At 33.1% G+C, this 14,356-nt stretch overlaps 1 protein-coding gene across 2 annotated transcripts in view; it reads left to right on the top strand.

Moving 5' to 3' along the window:
- Nucleotides 1-256: 256 nt before the first annotated feature.
- Nucleotides 257-14,356, top strand: part of LOC135143137 (deubiquitinase DESI2) — a 31,904-nt gene continuing 17,804 nt past the window's right edge. Inside the window, exons 1-3 of one of the 2 annotated variants that reach the window (XM_064075004.1) lie at nucleotides 257-435; nucleotides 493-675; nucleotides 722-836. In XM_064075004.1, coding sequence (XP_063931074.1) covers nucleotides 495-675; nucleotides 722-836 — 296 coding nt within the window. In that variant the 5' untranslated portion in view covers nucleotides 257-435; nucleotides 493-494. Of the gene's footprint in view, nucleotides 436-486; nucleotides 676-721; nucleotides 837-14,356 lie in introns of both variants that reach the window. The other variant, XM_064075005.1, reaches the window with a different exon arrangement.

Here is a 14,356-nt window from a genome sequence, read left to right as displayed (position 1 = left end):
TTTTAGAATGAGCAGATACTCGAACGTGTGAGAAGAGTACTAACCACATCTTTTGTTTAAAAACTAGTATTTTTTGTTTTTCTTAATATTGTATTAAACTGAAACTCTCCTGCCACTGTACTCGGGGGGAATAAACCTCTCGCGCCTCACTCCTCTCACCACCAAGATATTGGTCACATGGAATGTATACGGCATCATTTATCTATACTTATTCAATATCTTTGGTGCTAAATATTAAATGTCAAAGTTGTCAAAATATAACCTGCTATCTAGATTGTTTGATTTTTATAGGTTTTGCATAAGTTTTCAGTTGTCTTAAAAATATTTGTGATAATTTAGTCGATGTTGTTTTCCATCGATATGAATTAATAATTTAAGCAAAATTGTACTCATCTGCAACTTTCGCCAGTTAGTATACACAATATTGCACTCAGGGTAAATACGTCCAAATATAATTAATTGTTCATAGACGCTTAATTTATTCAGTTTCAGAAATGTTTTCTAATGGCCTGACATGTAATCTTCCGTTCAGTTGCATGAGTGTTACAAGAGATTCAGGCTCCGATGAACTACTTCCTAATAAAATGGCTCGTGAACCTGTACTGTTAAATGTCTATGATATGTATAAAATTAATGAGTATACATCTAATATTGGGTTAGGTGTATTTCACTCAGGTAAACGACAATTTTCTTTTAACTTGGTGTTATTTAACATTTGTAGGGGTTGAAGTATATGGAACAGAATATGCATATGGTGGACACCAGTATCCGTTTACTGGTATTTTTGACATTAATCCAAGAGATGAAAAAGATTTGGGAGAGCAGTTTCGTTTTAGGTATTTTTTTTTTTCAGTAATAATGTCACTACCTTGTATTGTTTGTGTGCATGTTAAATTTAAATAAGAGGTCAGTTTAAATTATTAAAAGTAAATACAAGTATATGTAGCAAAACATATCTTGTAAGATTATATTATATGGCAGCAATACAGTTCTTGACAACTAATAATGGGGTACTTTAGGGAGGCGTCCCTTACTTCTATAAATCATTTGCACACGTTCAAAGATTGAAGGCTAACAAATCTGGCTTCAGGTTTGTGCAAATGTTTTTACCTGATACTTTTGACAATACAATGCACACTACAAGGTAAATATTTTTCTTTATTGTAATCAATTCGTTGAAACTCAAACAGTTGGATCTACACCCGGTTTGTATAGAAAAGTCCAATTAATTGCGTGTATTCTTTCTTTTTATACTAAAATTTACAAGTTGGTCCCTGCGTCGCATGGTAGGTAGTGAGCGGCAAGCGCAGTATTTGCAGCCACCGCGGTTTCTTTTTAGTGGAATAATTTGCTGGGTCTTACACAAAAGAGCCAATTTTACTGCTGCCATATAAACTTAGAAGATATGTTTTACTACAGAATATAGAAAAAAATAGGAGACTGGATATTCTGCAGTGCTTATGATGCTATACATTTAATTTTTTTTTTCGCATTTCATTCAGTAATACATTAGATTTATGCACTTCAAATCGTACAGTAAAAACTCATTTTACTGAATAGCCAACCATTACTGCATAGCAACTATCACTTTTTTCGCTTCCCGCCACTGGCAAAATACTCCATACGTCTTCTCGTATTTTTCCTTTGATTTCGCAGGGAGCAGACTCGTGCAAGCTTCGCGGGCAGCATTCAAAATATCCTCACTTAACGGGAATATTCCGTGAATCCATTTCTGATTTAGTTTAAAATTGTTTGACTGTTGTTGTATGCGAAAAACAAGTTCTGCTTGGTTGCTACGTTATTGAAAAGCGTTACCTACTATTATTTTTTATTCGTACTTGACTTTTACATAATATTTAAAATTATTAACGCAAATAATATCTGGTTATGAAATGTGAAAAAATAGTATACGCGCCTCGATAGAAAAGTGTTTTCACAACTCGTATGGTCTTTAAGTTCGCTTCGCTCACTCGTACTCAAACGAACCATACTCGTTTGGTAAAACTTCACTTTTCTATACTTGGCACGTAATGTACTATTATTTTGGAATGAGATTAAAATTATTGTCTAACGTATTTAATAAATACTGTTGCTCTGGTTATTTGTCACATAACATGAAACACACACACTAACTTTTTTGTAACTGCAATGATTGTTAAATTTTACTCAGCATTGCATATTGTTACTGGATATAATTACTTTTTTTATGTGAAAGTGACCAGCTTCTATATTATTTTGGCTGAATTCGATTTGTAGTCTTTGCATTCAGAGTCATTTCATTCCAAAGTTGCAGTTGTGGTCAAAGTCTTAGAACTTGGCAGCAGTTCTACTGGAATGTAGTTAAGTCATGGTAACTTGTTTAAATTAACCACATGCTAAATGCATTTTATGGAAAGGTATCCCACCAAATCGTTGTACATGCAAATTTCCTACAAAACACAAATGCATCACGTGCGTAGTACGACTATTTACATTGATTAATTGATCATATTTATTAGATCATTGGGACATTTGAGAAAACGCATCTATGCCTCACGAATACATAAAAAATGAAACACAAGATGCAAGATGCAACTTGAAGCATGGTGTATAAAAGTGGTTGATATGTGAACAAACGGCAGTTTACTATGTTATTTTCTGAGTGTAAGCTAGGGAAGTATTGCAATAGGGCCATGTTGATGAATGTGTTACTTCAAGTTTTGTCGACGTCTATCTCCCGCTCTTGTCTGTCGTCTATCTATTGTAATTTTATTAAATAGTCTGCAACTACGCGACGGATTGTTGTGAAATGTTAAGTGTACATTATATACAGTGCATCTTTTTTAAAAGTGGCCATAGGGATTCCCATGTTAAATTTTATACCCCATGTTAACTTATGTTTGAGTAAAAATTCAAAGTTGAAATTTTTACTGGATGTAATTTGGGTCGTCTTCTATCGTTTTTGTTAAAGGTTATGCCACAGTAGAGATAACAATCAGTAGAGACAGCTCGTGTCGGCGCCTTTGTTCTTTCTGACCCGAATTTTAAGCCGTCATGGGTGGTCGTTGCCTAAACTATTCCTAGATGTCGCCACCCAATTTAAAAAGTATTACTTCATTTACAATTTCAAAAATTGATTCGTGTACGCAATTTATTGCAAACTGTGTAGTTTGCTCAAATCGTATAATCGTGAATCGCAATAAGAAAAAAGAAAAGTCGATATTTAATTTATAAACACGATGATTTGTTACAGTTTTTATTTTATTACTTACACAATTTGACAATTTGCACATTCTTTCCCCGAATACTTGAGGTTTAATTATCATTGTAAAAATAATGTAATAAATTCATCTAAAAAGAAAGAGGTTTATTTAAGAAAAAATAAATAAAATAAAAATTAAATTACAAAAAGGAAAAAAGTTAATGCTGCCAAATTATTTTCTTTCTATTAATTTTTTCACCTTTGGCATTTGTAAATTTAAAGCTAGCATTTACAAATTTTAGTGCATAAAATAATCTCATCCTAGCATACAAAGCAAGCAAATAATCGTATGGAAAGTTTTGGCATGAATGAACAAATGTAGCTTGCTTATATAAATTTAAAAATTTCAACAAAGTAGTTGTTTGTAAAATTATATTTTCAAAATTTTCACTAAAAATTTGCTCTAATTCACAAATGTAAAAAAAAAGAGACTATCGTTTGGCATATATAATTTACCAAATAACTCGCAATTCTTCGTTTGGTAGGCTCTGAAATGTGAATATATGCTTGTGTTGTCTAAACTTTTATGTTCATTTGCATATTTTTCACATTCACTACAATTGTGTACTAATAAACATTCCGAATTAGGTAGCCACAGATATATCTAATTGCGTTTTGTTCAGCTGTGTGAAAGTGATAATCACAATCTTTTAAGGTGGTCTTCTGCATCGTGGTGACTGATTCTTTTTCATTAAAACGACGACCTACATTTAACTTTAAAATTTCTTCCATATCAGGCTCGCAGTTTTGATTACCTGTGTTCGTTTCATCAAAATAATCTTGTATGATTAATTTTCTAAAAGCCATTTGAAATTGATTAGATGTGGGGTTAATAGAATTTCCATTTTGTTTCCTAATCCATCCAAAACAGTTTTCTAGTGCGTCTGTCTTGGCAAAGGCGTCTTATTAATATACAGGGTGTTATTGAAAGGTACGTACAACAAAATGGACAGTTCTTCGCGAAGTCTAAGAAGTCTGATATACTTATTTTGTGTTATCAAAATTTCAAGGGGAAAATTAACCCTTATCCAACCTTTTTAGACGTTACTGAAGGATAAATAGGTAAAATTAATTTATTTTAGTAAATCCTAGCAACTGTAACAATAAAACTTTTGTCAAGACTAAATGTTGCTATAGAAACGAAAGATGATCTTTTTATCAGAGGCGTACAACGAACTTGGGCATAAATTTTAGTAATGTTTATCTCTAAAAGGACAAGACTTTTACCTGAACTTTTTTTGAGTTTTAGCATCCATACTTCGAGACCAATTGCCGATTTTATTTTGTACGTACCTTTCAATAACAGGCTGTATAGTCAAACCCATTTTACCTAACAACTTAACCCGTAAGCGTAATATCATATAAAGTAAAATTTTTATTTAAAAAAAAATATTACAAAAAAAGGGCATATTTGTCGGCTCACATAAAGTGCAGGTAATTGGTATGGGTCGACGCAGGTAAGAATAATTAAGGAATTCATGAAACCGGAAGTCCATAGGGATTAAGCGAAAAAGGATATTTGACAAAATGTACGGCTTGGGTCATTTTTACCCACGCGCGACTGCTTATGGGTTAAGCAACGTCTCAAAATAAAACTCAAAATTTTGTAGGTCAAAAAATATATATATATATACATGATGAATAAAAAAATTGTTTATTGACAGAAGGTCTGCTTATATAATTTTTTGTTACGTGTAGTTTGTTTCTTATTATTTTTATATTTAATTTCACCACAACAACGGAATCATATACAGGGTTAGTCACGAGAGAATTACTTCTGAAAATTATTTTTACGCAACCCAAAATACGAATACCATGTACCACTTGATACTAACTGAATTTAAAATGAAATGCTTAATCCATGATTGCTTTGAGTTTGGCAATCTCATTTTGACAATTGTGGAAAAGGAGGTTACGCGAGTGTCCATGGTGGTACCGCAGCCATTCGGAAATCTCCTCCGGCGCCGCTAATAAATTTGTCAGTGTGCCTCTTGATCTTTTGCAACCGATTAATCACGAGAAAATTATTTCTAAAAATTCCTTTTACGATGCTACGGCTTTTTTGTAAATGGATGGCCGAAGAAGTCCAGAGGTTGCAGATTTGCACTTCGAAGAGGCTCTAGGTGACGGAGAGATGGCGAATTAACACATGCACATTAGCGGCGAACAACATTGGTAGAGCACTTACGGCTTCAGTATAGCCCAGATTGATCTGACTGTATGTCGTCGATCCAATGGGGCTCTAGAGGCGAGTCAACAATGAAAAAAAATGTTAAAAATTATTTAACGTCAAAGTGACACCGCCAAAGTCAAAGCAATCATGGATTAGGCATTTCATTTTAAATGTAGATAATATCAAGTGGTACAGGGTATTAGTATTTTGGGTTGCGTAAAAATAATTTTCAGAAGTAATTCTCTCGTGACTAACCCTGTATAATAAATTTTTATTTTTTATTTCATAACCACCGTTGTCCGTTTGCGACGACTTTTTAAACAAAAAGTGTGTTATGTTTACTATCTTTTCCAAGAATTCCAAACACGAAGGAGAGAATACGGCGCACAACAGGGATCCTGTATGAAAATTCATCGGACAAAGATTTTACCTTTTAGTGTGAAAATTTTTTATACTATTTGTACAATTCTACCGGAAAAGCAGTCTTAAACAAGCAAAACCGGCAAAAATATTGTAACAAAACTGCCAAATTTCAAATATTTTAGACGTCAGTTGGGCGCCCTCATTCGGTCATAATGCGAACGACCACCCACGAAAACGGGTCACGAAAAACGGCGAGCCGTCTCTACTGATTGATATCTATACTGTGGTTATGCTTTGAATTAAAGGATATTTCTTTAAAAAAATTAAAATATTTGGATGTTTTTGTCGGTAACATTGTAGCCAGCCATGTAAAAACAGACATTTACCTGACTTTTCTAAAATTTGATACTCGTTCGATTACCGGTTTTTCGTGACCGTCAACTTGCCACAGTACAGAATTAAAGAAAAAGTAGAAATTGTCACTAATGAATACATTAAAGGCTTATCGACAACAGAGAAATTACGCAAAATTTTGCTGCCATTCCCACATCGTCCCTTAGGTGGCAAGAGGATAATTTAAGAATTTTATGGCAAATTTATAAACACAAGTTTTCTCGATCGTGGACATTAAAAACGCAATTTTAGTCAAATTATCATTTATTTTCTTTATTTGTGTTTGAATTCCATCATTCTGTTTCTTTTCTAAAAACTGCAATGAAGGTATTTAATGATCAAATTAAAATAATGTTGTCAAAAATGACAAATTAAAATGATAAGTCGAAACCTATGATGTACCAAAATTTTTTCATGAACATAATTTTTATTTTTTAAAGCACAAATTAACAATTTACTGCAAAAAGTGGTAGTGGTAATTAAGGTAGAACCCTAAAGCTATTTTCACTTCAAAAATCATCTCTGAGTTTTCACCCTAACAAAAGTTAACATGGGGTCTAAAATTTAACATGGGAATCTCTATGGCCACTTTTAAAAATGATGCACTATATATTATAAATAGAATTTACCTGAATGAATCGAAGTATGTATGTACCTACTACCTCTATTGGTAACCCAACGGATACGGATTATTGCAAAAGAAATAAAATTTTGAAATCTGTTAAAAGAACTTTTTTGGAATGTTGGCAATATATTGCTGTTGAAGTAAACTACGGGACGTTCTATTTGAAAAAAAAAAAAATTGAAATATCGATGCACATTAAAATTTATTTTGCAAAATTTCTAATATTAATTTTGGTACTAATTTTCACTCTGTGAGTAAAACGGCTCTAAATTTTATGCTGTGCCACAAAAACAAACATTTTGTATAATCGAGTTTTAATGTACGCTACTCAAAAATTTGTACAACTGGTCTCCGACTTTTTTTTTGTATTTCTACTAATAATTAATGAGGTATTGAAAACCGCTCACTTAATGACTCACCGTGTATACAGATATCCCAGATAAAATTCCGCGGCCTTGTCTTGAAAAGGTGTACAGGTATTGAAATTCAGTAAACTGCGTTGTTTTTAGTTTGAAGGGGGGCTTAATTTAGTATATTGCAAATATGGCGTCGGTGCCGCGACACAAACCTATATTTTTTTAAATTGCAGATAGATACCGTTTATTTTTACCCACGGGCTTAAAATAATTTATAATAATAATAAGAAACGTAAACATAATTTTGTACCACACATAAACCAAAATTTTTTATATTCTTAATTTTCCCTCCTTTTTCCCCTCTGCATAATTTTTGTTTCTTTCAACCTCTCATCTAACCGATACCTAAACCATTCTCGCTTAGTTGCAGCGTATATATTTTTAACAGATTTTAATAGATCATTCAATTTCAATTACGATGATATGAAATACTTGTGTTTATTTCATTTTCAATAGGAAAAAAAAATGTAGTTGAATGAAATAAAGTACTAGTACTTTATTTTACGAACAATTAGCACGATATGTTTCAAAAGCAGTTATTTAGGCATATGTTCGAACTGAACCCAAAACTTATTCTTATTATAGTTATTATATGTATTTATTTATAGTTCGCTATTTGGGACGGTAAATAAAGTATCACATGTTTAAACGCACAAACATTCCTAATTCATTTTTTTTTAATCTTCTAAATTACGTAAGGGTCGCAAATACGCCAATTTTTTTATGTATCGCCACAAACATAAATCTGAAGGCGTTAAATCTGGGCTGCGAATTGGTCCTCGAGTTGGGCCTCAATTGCCGACCTAATTTTCAGAATTATGTTTTTCAGGATTAAAAAATTGGTTCATTTTCGACAGATAGCAAAGAAATATTGTACTAATCCAAGATTTCTGACATTAAAATTTAACAGTAGCAGTAAAATTATTATCTTCGCACACCTGTTTCCGTGACAAGGGCAACTAGTTATACCTCTTAATTTAGATAATTTATACAGGGTTATAGTCCAAGCGGCGATAGGAAAATTACGATGCTCATGTCTGATAAGCTGAAATTTTTAAGAAAGGTAGTAAATATTGCAACAACACATACGCACTAAGGTTGTCATTGAGTAGAGTCTATGCGTTTTCAGATAAGCATACCTACAAATTTGCGCAGCAAACGAAAATGAGTCGGCCCAAGTCTATTTTTAAATTTAAGGGGTGGTCGCATCCCCCATTGGCGTGCATCAGCTTCAGTAAATAAATCATTGTCAACACGTCATTCGTTAAATGTTTTAAGTAGTGTTCAGTTGTGTTTATATTTTTGTGTTGTGTTCTTCTGCTATAAGTTGCGATTTAGAAAACAGTTCTTTTCACAACTACTATGTTTATAGTTTAACGTTTGAAACTAAGTTCCGCCACTGGTGGAATTCTACTTGTCAGATGATGATGACTCACTGTGCTTATCTGTAAACGCACGGTCTCTATCTTGGTAAGGCGGCAGAGCAAATTCGTTATGTCCACTTAACTCAAGACATGAAAGTATCTAGTTGGTATCAAATTGTAGAGGTCGTAGAGTAGTATGTTAATATGCACATACGGCTACTTAAGAAATCTGCATTGGATAAGTAGGCAACCTGTATGAATTGCGTAAGTATAGTGCTGCAACTGCTGGTTCGGTTTTATGACTGTATTCTATTGTGAAGGAGTTAAGTGTTCCACAATACGCCTCTGCCGCAAGTAATCTAGCGGTCATAAATTATCAAGGGACCAAGTGTCTACACTACACAGGGCCGTATGCGCCCGTAAACCTTTAAGATGATTTATGACACGGTTAATTACATTTTCAATAGAGTTCCTAATACTTGCGGTAATTGAGATTGCAGTGTCATAAAAACGAAGTCAGAGTTGGACCACTATACCTATTACATGCTTTCATGTCATAAGATAACTAATTGGCCCCCATAAAGCCCCCCCCCCCCCTGATAATGTCATCAAAATATCGAAAGGCAACCATAGTGCTTGTGTATTGTCACAATATGTACTACCTTTCGTGGAAATTTTCGCTTATTAGAAATAATGAAATAATAAAAGTCACATTATGAGTTAACCACATGGCAGATATTTATAAAGACTCGTGTGAATTTGACATAATTACCAAACAAAAAACAAATAAATTCAGTCCATTTTCTATACTGCAAGACACGATACATTTCTTTTGAGTGTTTAAGCTAAATAGATGTACAAAAAAATTCAACAAAGTATTAAAAAAATACTATGAACACTGCAATTTATGCTTTGGGTAAATAGTGTCCCCATCACAAAATTAATGCGGCAAATCACACCTGAATTATTTAATTTAATGATCCTGACGACTGAGAAACTTGTAGAACTTGTATTACTAACGATAACTCAAAGATTAAAAAAATACTTATTTTTATAGTTTTCAAAAAAGATGTTCTTTTATTGCAGTTTTTATTGGCCAAGATGGAAATTATTTTATAACTTTTATAAAATATTTATGACGTCCTTTTATGTTTAAAACGAATTAAAAATATAATAATGAGCCATTTATAATTTACAATCTTTTATGTTACTGGTCATTACGTTATTTATTATTGCGTTCGGATAAACTTTATTTAAATTGTTTTGCAACTCTAAAACCACGCAACGGGATTATAAGTTTTACATATTTTTGTTTGAAATGTTATTTTACATGTGATTTAACATTCTAGCCTCATTTTTAATAACACGTATATGAGTTAACGTAAAAGAATAAAATTTGTAAATGCTAATTTTAGCATGTCTGAGACGATTTTTTTCTTGGAACTTTGACAGGACACTAACGTTAATTTGATGATTATAGAATAAGGATTAAAACTGATTTATTCATTCCCTCTAGAAAGTTAATAACGTTATATTTAAAATTTGTGAATAAATGTTTTCAAAAAAACAGTATATTTAAAAAAATAATGACTAAATTGATTATTTTTATTTATTAAATCAAAAATAATTTTATCTATTGTTTTCAAAATTCTATAGATGTCATCATAAAAAACAAAAATTAAAATGCAGATAAATAAACTTTTATAATTTGGTTAAGAAACAGGACTTTTTTATTGTACTTCAAAGGCGAGGGAAATTCACTTTCTGTAACATTCAACCATTTTTTTATGTTCACTAAATTCTTCTTAAACCCTATTGTACCTCATTTTTGATTTTTTAGTAGCAGGTTCGTCACGGCCCTTGTTCTCGCTTCTTAGATGCCTAAAGGAACCTCGTCCCAAATATTTCCATTGCAAAAAACTTTAACCCAAAAACTACAAAAATGACGGTTTTTGCTTATTTACTATTTTTTTTTTCTGTGGCCTTAGAAACCAACAAAATATACCACTAGATATTTTTCGACAAACAGATTTAAATATTAAATTTAATATTAATTATTATTGTAATTAACGGTTTCAGAAAAAATGTAATGCATGACTCGTCAGTAAAATTTCCGTACTTGATTTGGAGCTTTAAAAGACTCGGTACAAAGTGCCTCGTATTTCAATAGGGTTCCTCCCATTCATCCATTTTTCTGACTTTTATCTAAATAACTATTGTTGTAGTTTCGTATTCTATTATCTGCGATAAACCGAACTGAAATTGATTTAAAAAATATTAATCTAATATTCTACCAAATTTCACTTGAAAATCTCTGCTAGAAAACTCAATAACACGACCAAAGTTTTAGTACGTAAATTTCGACGGCCAGCGTTAAAAAAAGGCACTGTAGGTACGATTATCAGGTATTTAAAATTGGCGTAGGTAAAACTCAACGATTTTTTTCGTACTAACTCAAATTTACCGACTAACTGTACAGCGATTATATACAAAATAATTCCGGCGCAACTTGACCGGACCCCGTCTTTATTGAACTGGTTGAATAATAATAATCGTTTCCGAAGCAGGGCTCTATTTAAACCCATACTCTCCTTGTAGAGGCTTCGTAATCGAGGTCTTTCTGGAATACCCATCGCGACTTCCGCTTCTTGGTTTTTCTTTAGCGAACACCGTTCCGCCGCCGTCACCGACGATGAGTCATCCATCACTACCATACATACTAGAAAGGTCTCGACGGCCCACAGGCGTTGTACCGAGGTGGCGTATGGGTTTATTTCCTAGCAATATGTATCTATGTATAATTTTTGGCGAAACGTTGACGTTGTGGCATATCTAAATTATGCCATTTTAGGAAATATTTTGAGTTATAGTAACATTATTATGACCATTCCATGTGTATTAACAATTATTCCATGTTATAAAAGGTATTATTAATGGCACTGCTAATATTATAAACTTTCTAGAGGAAGATTCGTTACAAAATATCCTGAAAATATCCGCGTATAAATATCACAAAATAATTCATGTTTATTTTTAAAAACAAATTCCTATTTAAAATTCTGAAAATAAAAAACGTGATTAATTTAATTGATTTCATACTTTACCGCCGACCAGCATTGTAACAGTCTACCCTCTGCCGCTCTCAAGCGAGGGGTAGGCGGGATGTAGCATCCATTATCAACCAATGAGGTGTATCGGCCAGTGTCACATTTTATGAGAAAATGTTTCATGCAATACACGTTTTATAAAAAAAAATTGATGAAAATTTCATTTTTATCCTGCCTCTGAAACACCCTCCCTTTATATTTTATGTACTGTGATAACCCAAACATCCCGCTTAAATTGACATGTGAAAAAAAAAATGCAAGCCGGTGAAAAATTCAAAAATTTGGCCTTGGCTGTGATCTTCTAACAAAATGGAACCCTACATTGTATTTTGAAAAATGGCGGGATGAATTCAGATGCAAATGTGTGGACCCCAAGTTTAGAAAAGTACCGCAAAATAAAACACAAAATTTATGGAGGACACAATATTATTTATTCCTCCACTGACAAAAGAAAAAAAAAGCTGCGACTAAGTTGTGTCGAGTGAGGGCACCCTTTAATGCTCAACTCCAAAAAAAAAGTTGGAATGAATTTTAAATGAAATCAAATTAAACGTACTGAATCAATGCAAATATTTGAATATCACAAATTTAATAAAACAAAGCAAAAATCTGAAGTAAAGTAACTGGATGCAAATACACAAGTTATTACGGAGATGTGGCGGCAAATTTAAATTATGGCAGTCAACAAGAGCACAAAATTTTTATAAAAAACTATGCAGCGGCACCAGATCGTCATAAGAGTGTGGCGATCGAACTATGACAATTTCATTCTAGAACACAACAAAAATACGCATAGGGGGCGTTGTGGCTCGAGCGGAGTTTGGGGCTCCTGGTCGTGGCTGTTCTCCTACCCACGACGGTGATTCTATCTATCGCAAGCGCTGCCGCAAAGCACTTCTCTATTACGGACATGCCATACGAGCAGACCGTTACAGTCGCAAACTCGTGGTTGGGTCCCGGCTATGGAGAGAAGCCGACAGCGTTACGTCATCCCGACCATCCCTGACTTCTTTCAAGACCTGCATCTTTTGTGCGGCCGCCAGGAACCATGCACTCCGCTTCCGCTACGTGTTTCTGTGTTATTTAACCTTAATTCCATTTAAGTGTTCAATTTCTATAACTCTGACATTAACTACAACTGAACAAGTGTCAATAAACAACATTTAAATTCGCCATACACTCTCGTGAAATATGAAACAGCAAAGAATTCTTATCTGAGATTAAGATTGGACTACAGATAATTTTATGATGGAAGCATCCATCATCAAAATATTTACATAACAAAAAAAAACTAGCAAAGATTTATAAAAACAAAAGATCTGGCGTGAAATAAACTTGTGAAGATAAAATATTACGTGAGGTTAGAAACTGCAAAGCATGAAAGTTTACGTTCAATTTAAATTATACAACAAAGAAAATTACTGAAGTTAAAATTGTGAGATAGAAAAATGTAATTGTATGAGTTGAAAATTTGAAAGCTAACAAATTTATATGAGATTAATCACTTTATCAACGATTCAGACAAAGAGTTTACATTATTACACACTTTATCAACGATTCAAAGAAAGAATTTATATGATGTTACAGTATGCCATGATCCAAGTGATTGGTTACTTAAAACAATTTGTTTTGAGGGTTTATATCGTGCACTGTTTATACCAAACAAAACACAAAATGTGTCAGGCGTTACGAGGAAAGCTCCTTGGTGATGTAATTTTTAGCGTTGTGAGAAATTATGTCTCGGTGATATAGCTGTGCACGTTGCGAGATAAATGTTTCGGTGATGTGATGATGATACGATGACAATAACGATGATAACTGCATAAGGAGAGAAATCTTAATCCCTCGTCAGTGCACGATATTATATTATGAATTCTGCTGCACTTTTCTACGGTTTTTTCCACAGTGGGGCAACGTTAAGTTAATTTAACTGCCGTAAATGAACTATTAGCAATCTTGTATGAAAAATTAAGAAGTGTTATAATGTAACACTTAAGTATTAGCATCCAGAAACCTCATTCATAATTAGCCAAACAAAATCGAACGAGTCCTGACTAAGTGAATTTCATGAAATCTACTAGAAATATTTATCTAACCAAATTCCCGATGGTTAAATTGTGTTAGAACTAGTTAACGATCAAACTCCTAACATGAACTGTGAATTTACAAACAATTAATCAAATTTGCACGTGTTAGCGTCGGTCAAAAATTCACTTTTTGCCGATTAGAAAGCCACAAGAATTAGCTGCGCGTGTTAGGGAAAATTGTGGCGGCGTTGTCGTTACGATTAATTGTCGTTCAACAACAAAAGCTTCCTCCCTTTTATTAATTACCAAACCAACAATAGTGCCCGGGTCGCGACACCCTCCCTCTACCAAGCAAAACCAACTTCTCGCTACCAAACCGCCCTCTTCTAACAACCCTCTAACTAAAATTCCAAGCAGAAAAGTACCCACTACCAGTGATGGCTCGTGATTCTAGAGATTGGGTGATCAAATAAGATTTAAAAAAGTTCATGCTAAGTTTATTTTACGGATGTTTTTATTTTTCCAGAAAATATTTTTATATAAGTATAAAACATTTTATTTAATTAAATTTGCTTATATTTAAGTTCAATTCGTCTGTTTTTTTTTGCAAACTGGTTAATCACTTGTTCATTAAAATTAAGAATGCC

The sequence above is a fragment of the Zophobas morio genome, unplaced genomic scaffold (assembly GCF_036711695.1).
Source record: "Zophobas morio isolate AGI-343-1 ecotype UQ-CSIRO unplaced genomic scaffold, CSIRO_AGI_Zmor_V1 ptg000058l, whole genome shotgun sequence".
In the NCBI taxonomy this organism is placed as follows: Eukaryota; Metazoa; Arthropoda; class Insecta; order Coleoptera; family Tenebrionidae; genus Zophobas; species Zophobas morio.
This window is presented reverse-complemented; position numbering and strand designations above follow the sequence as displayed.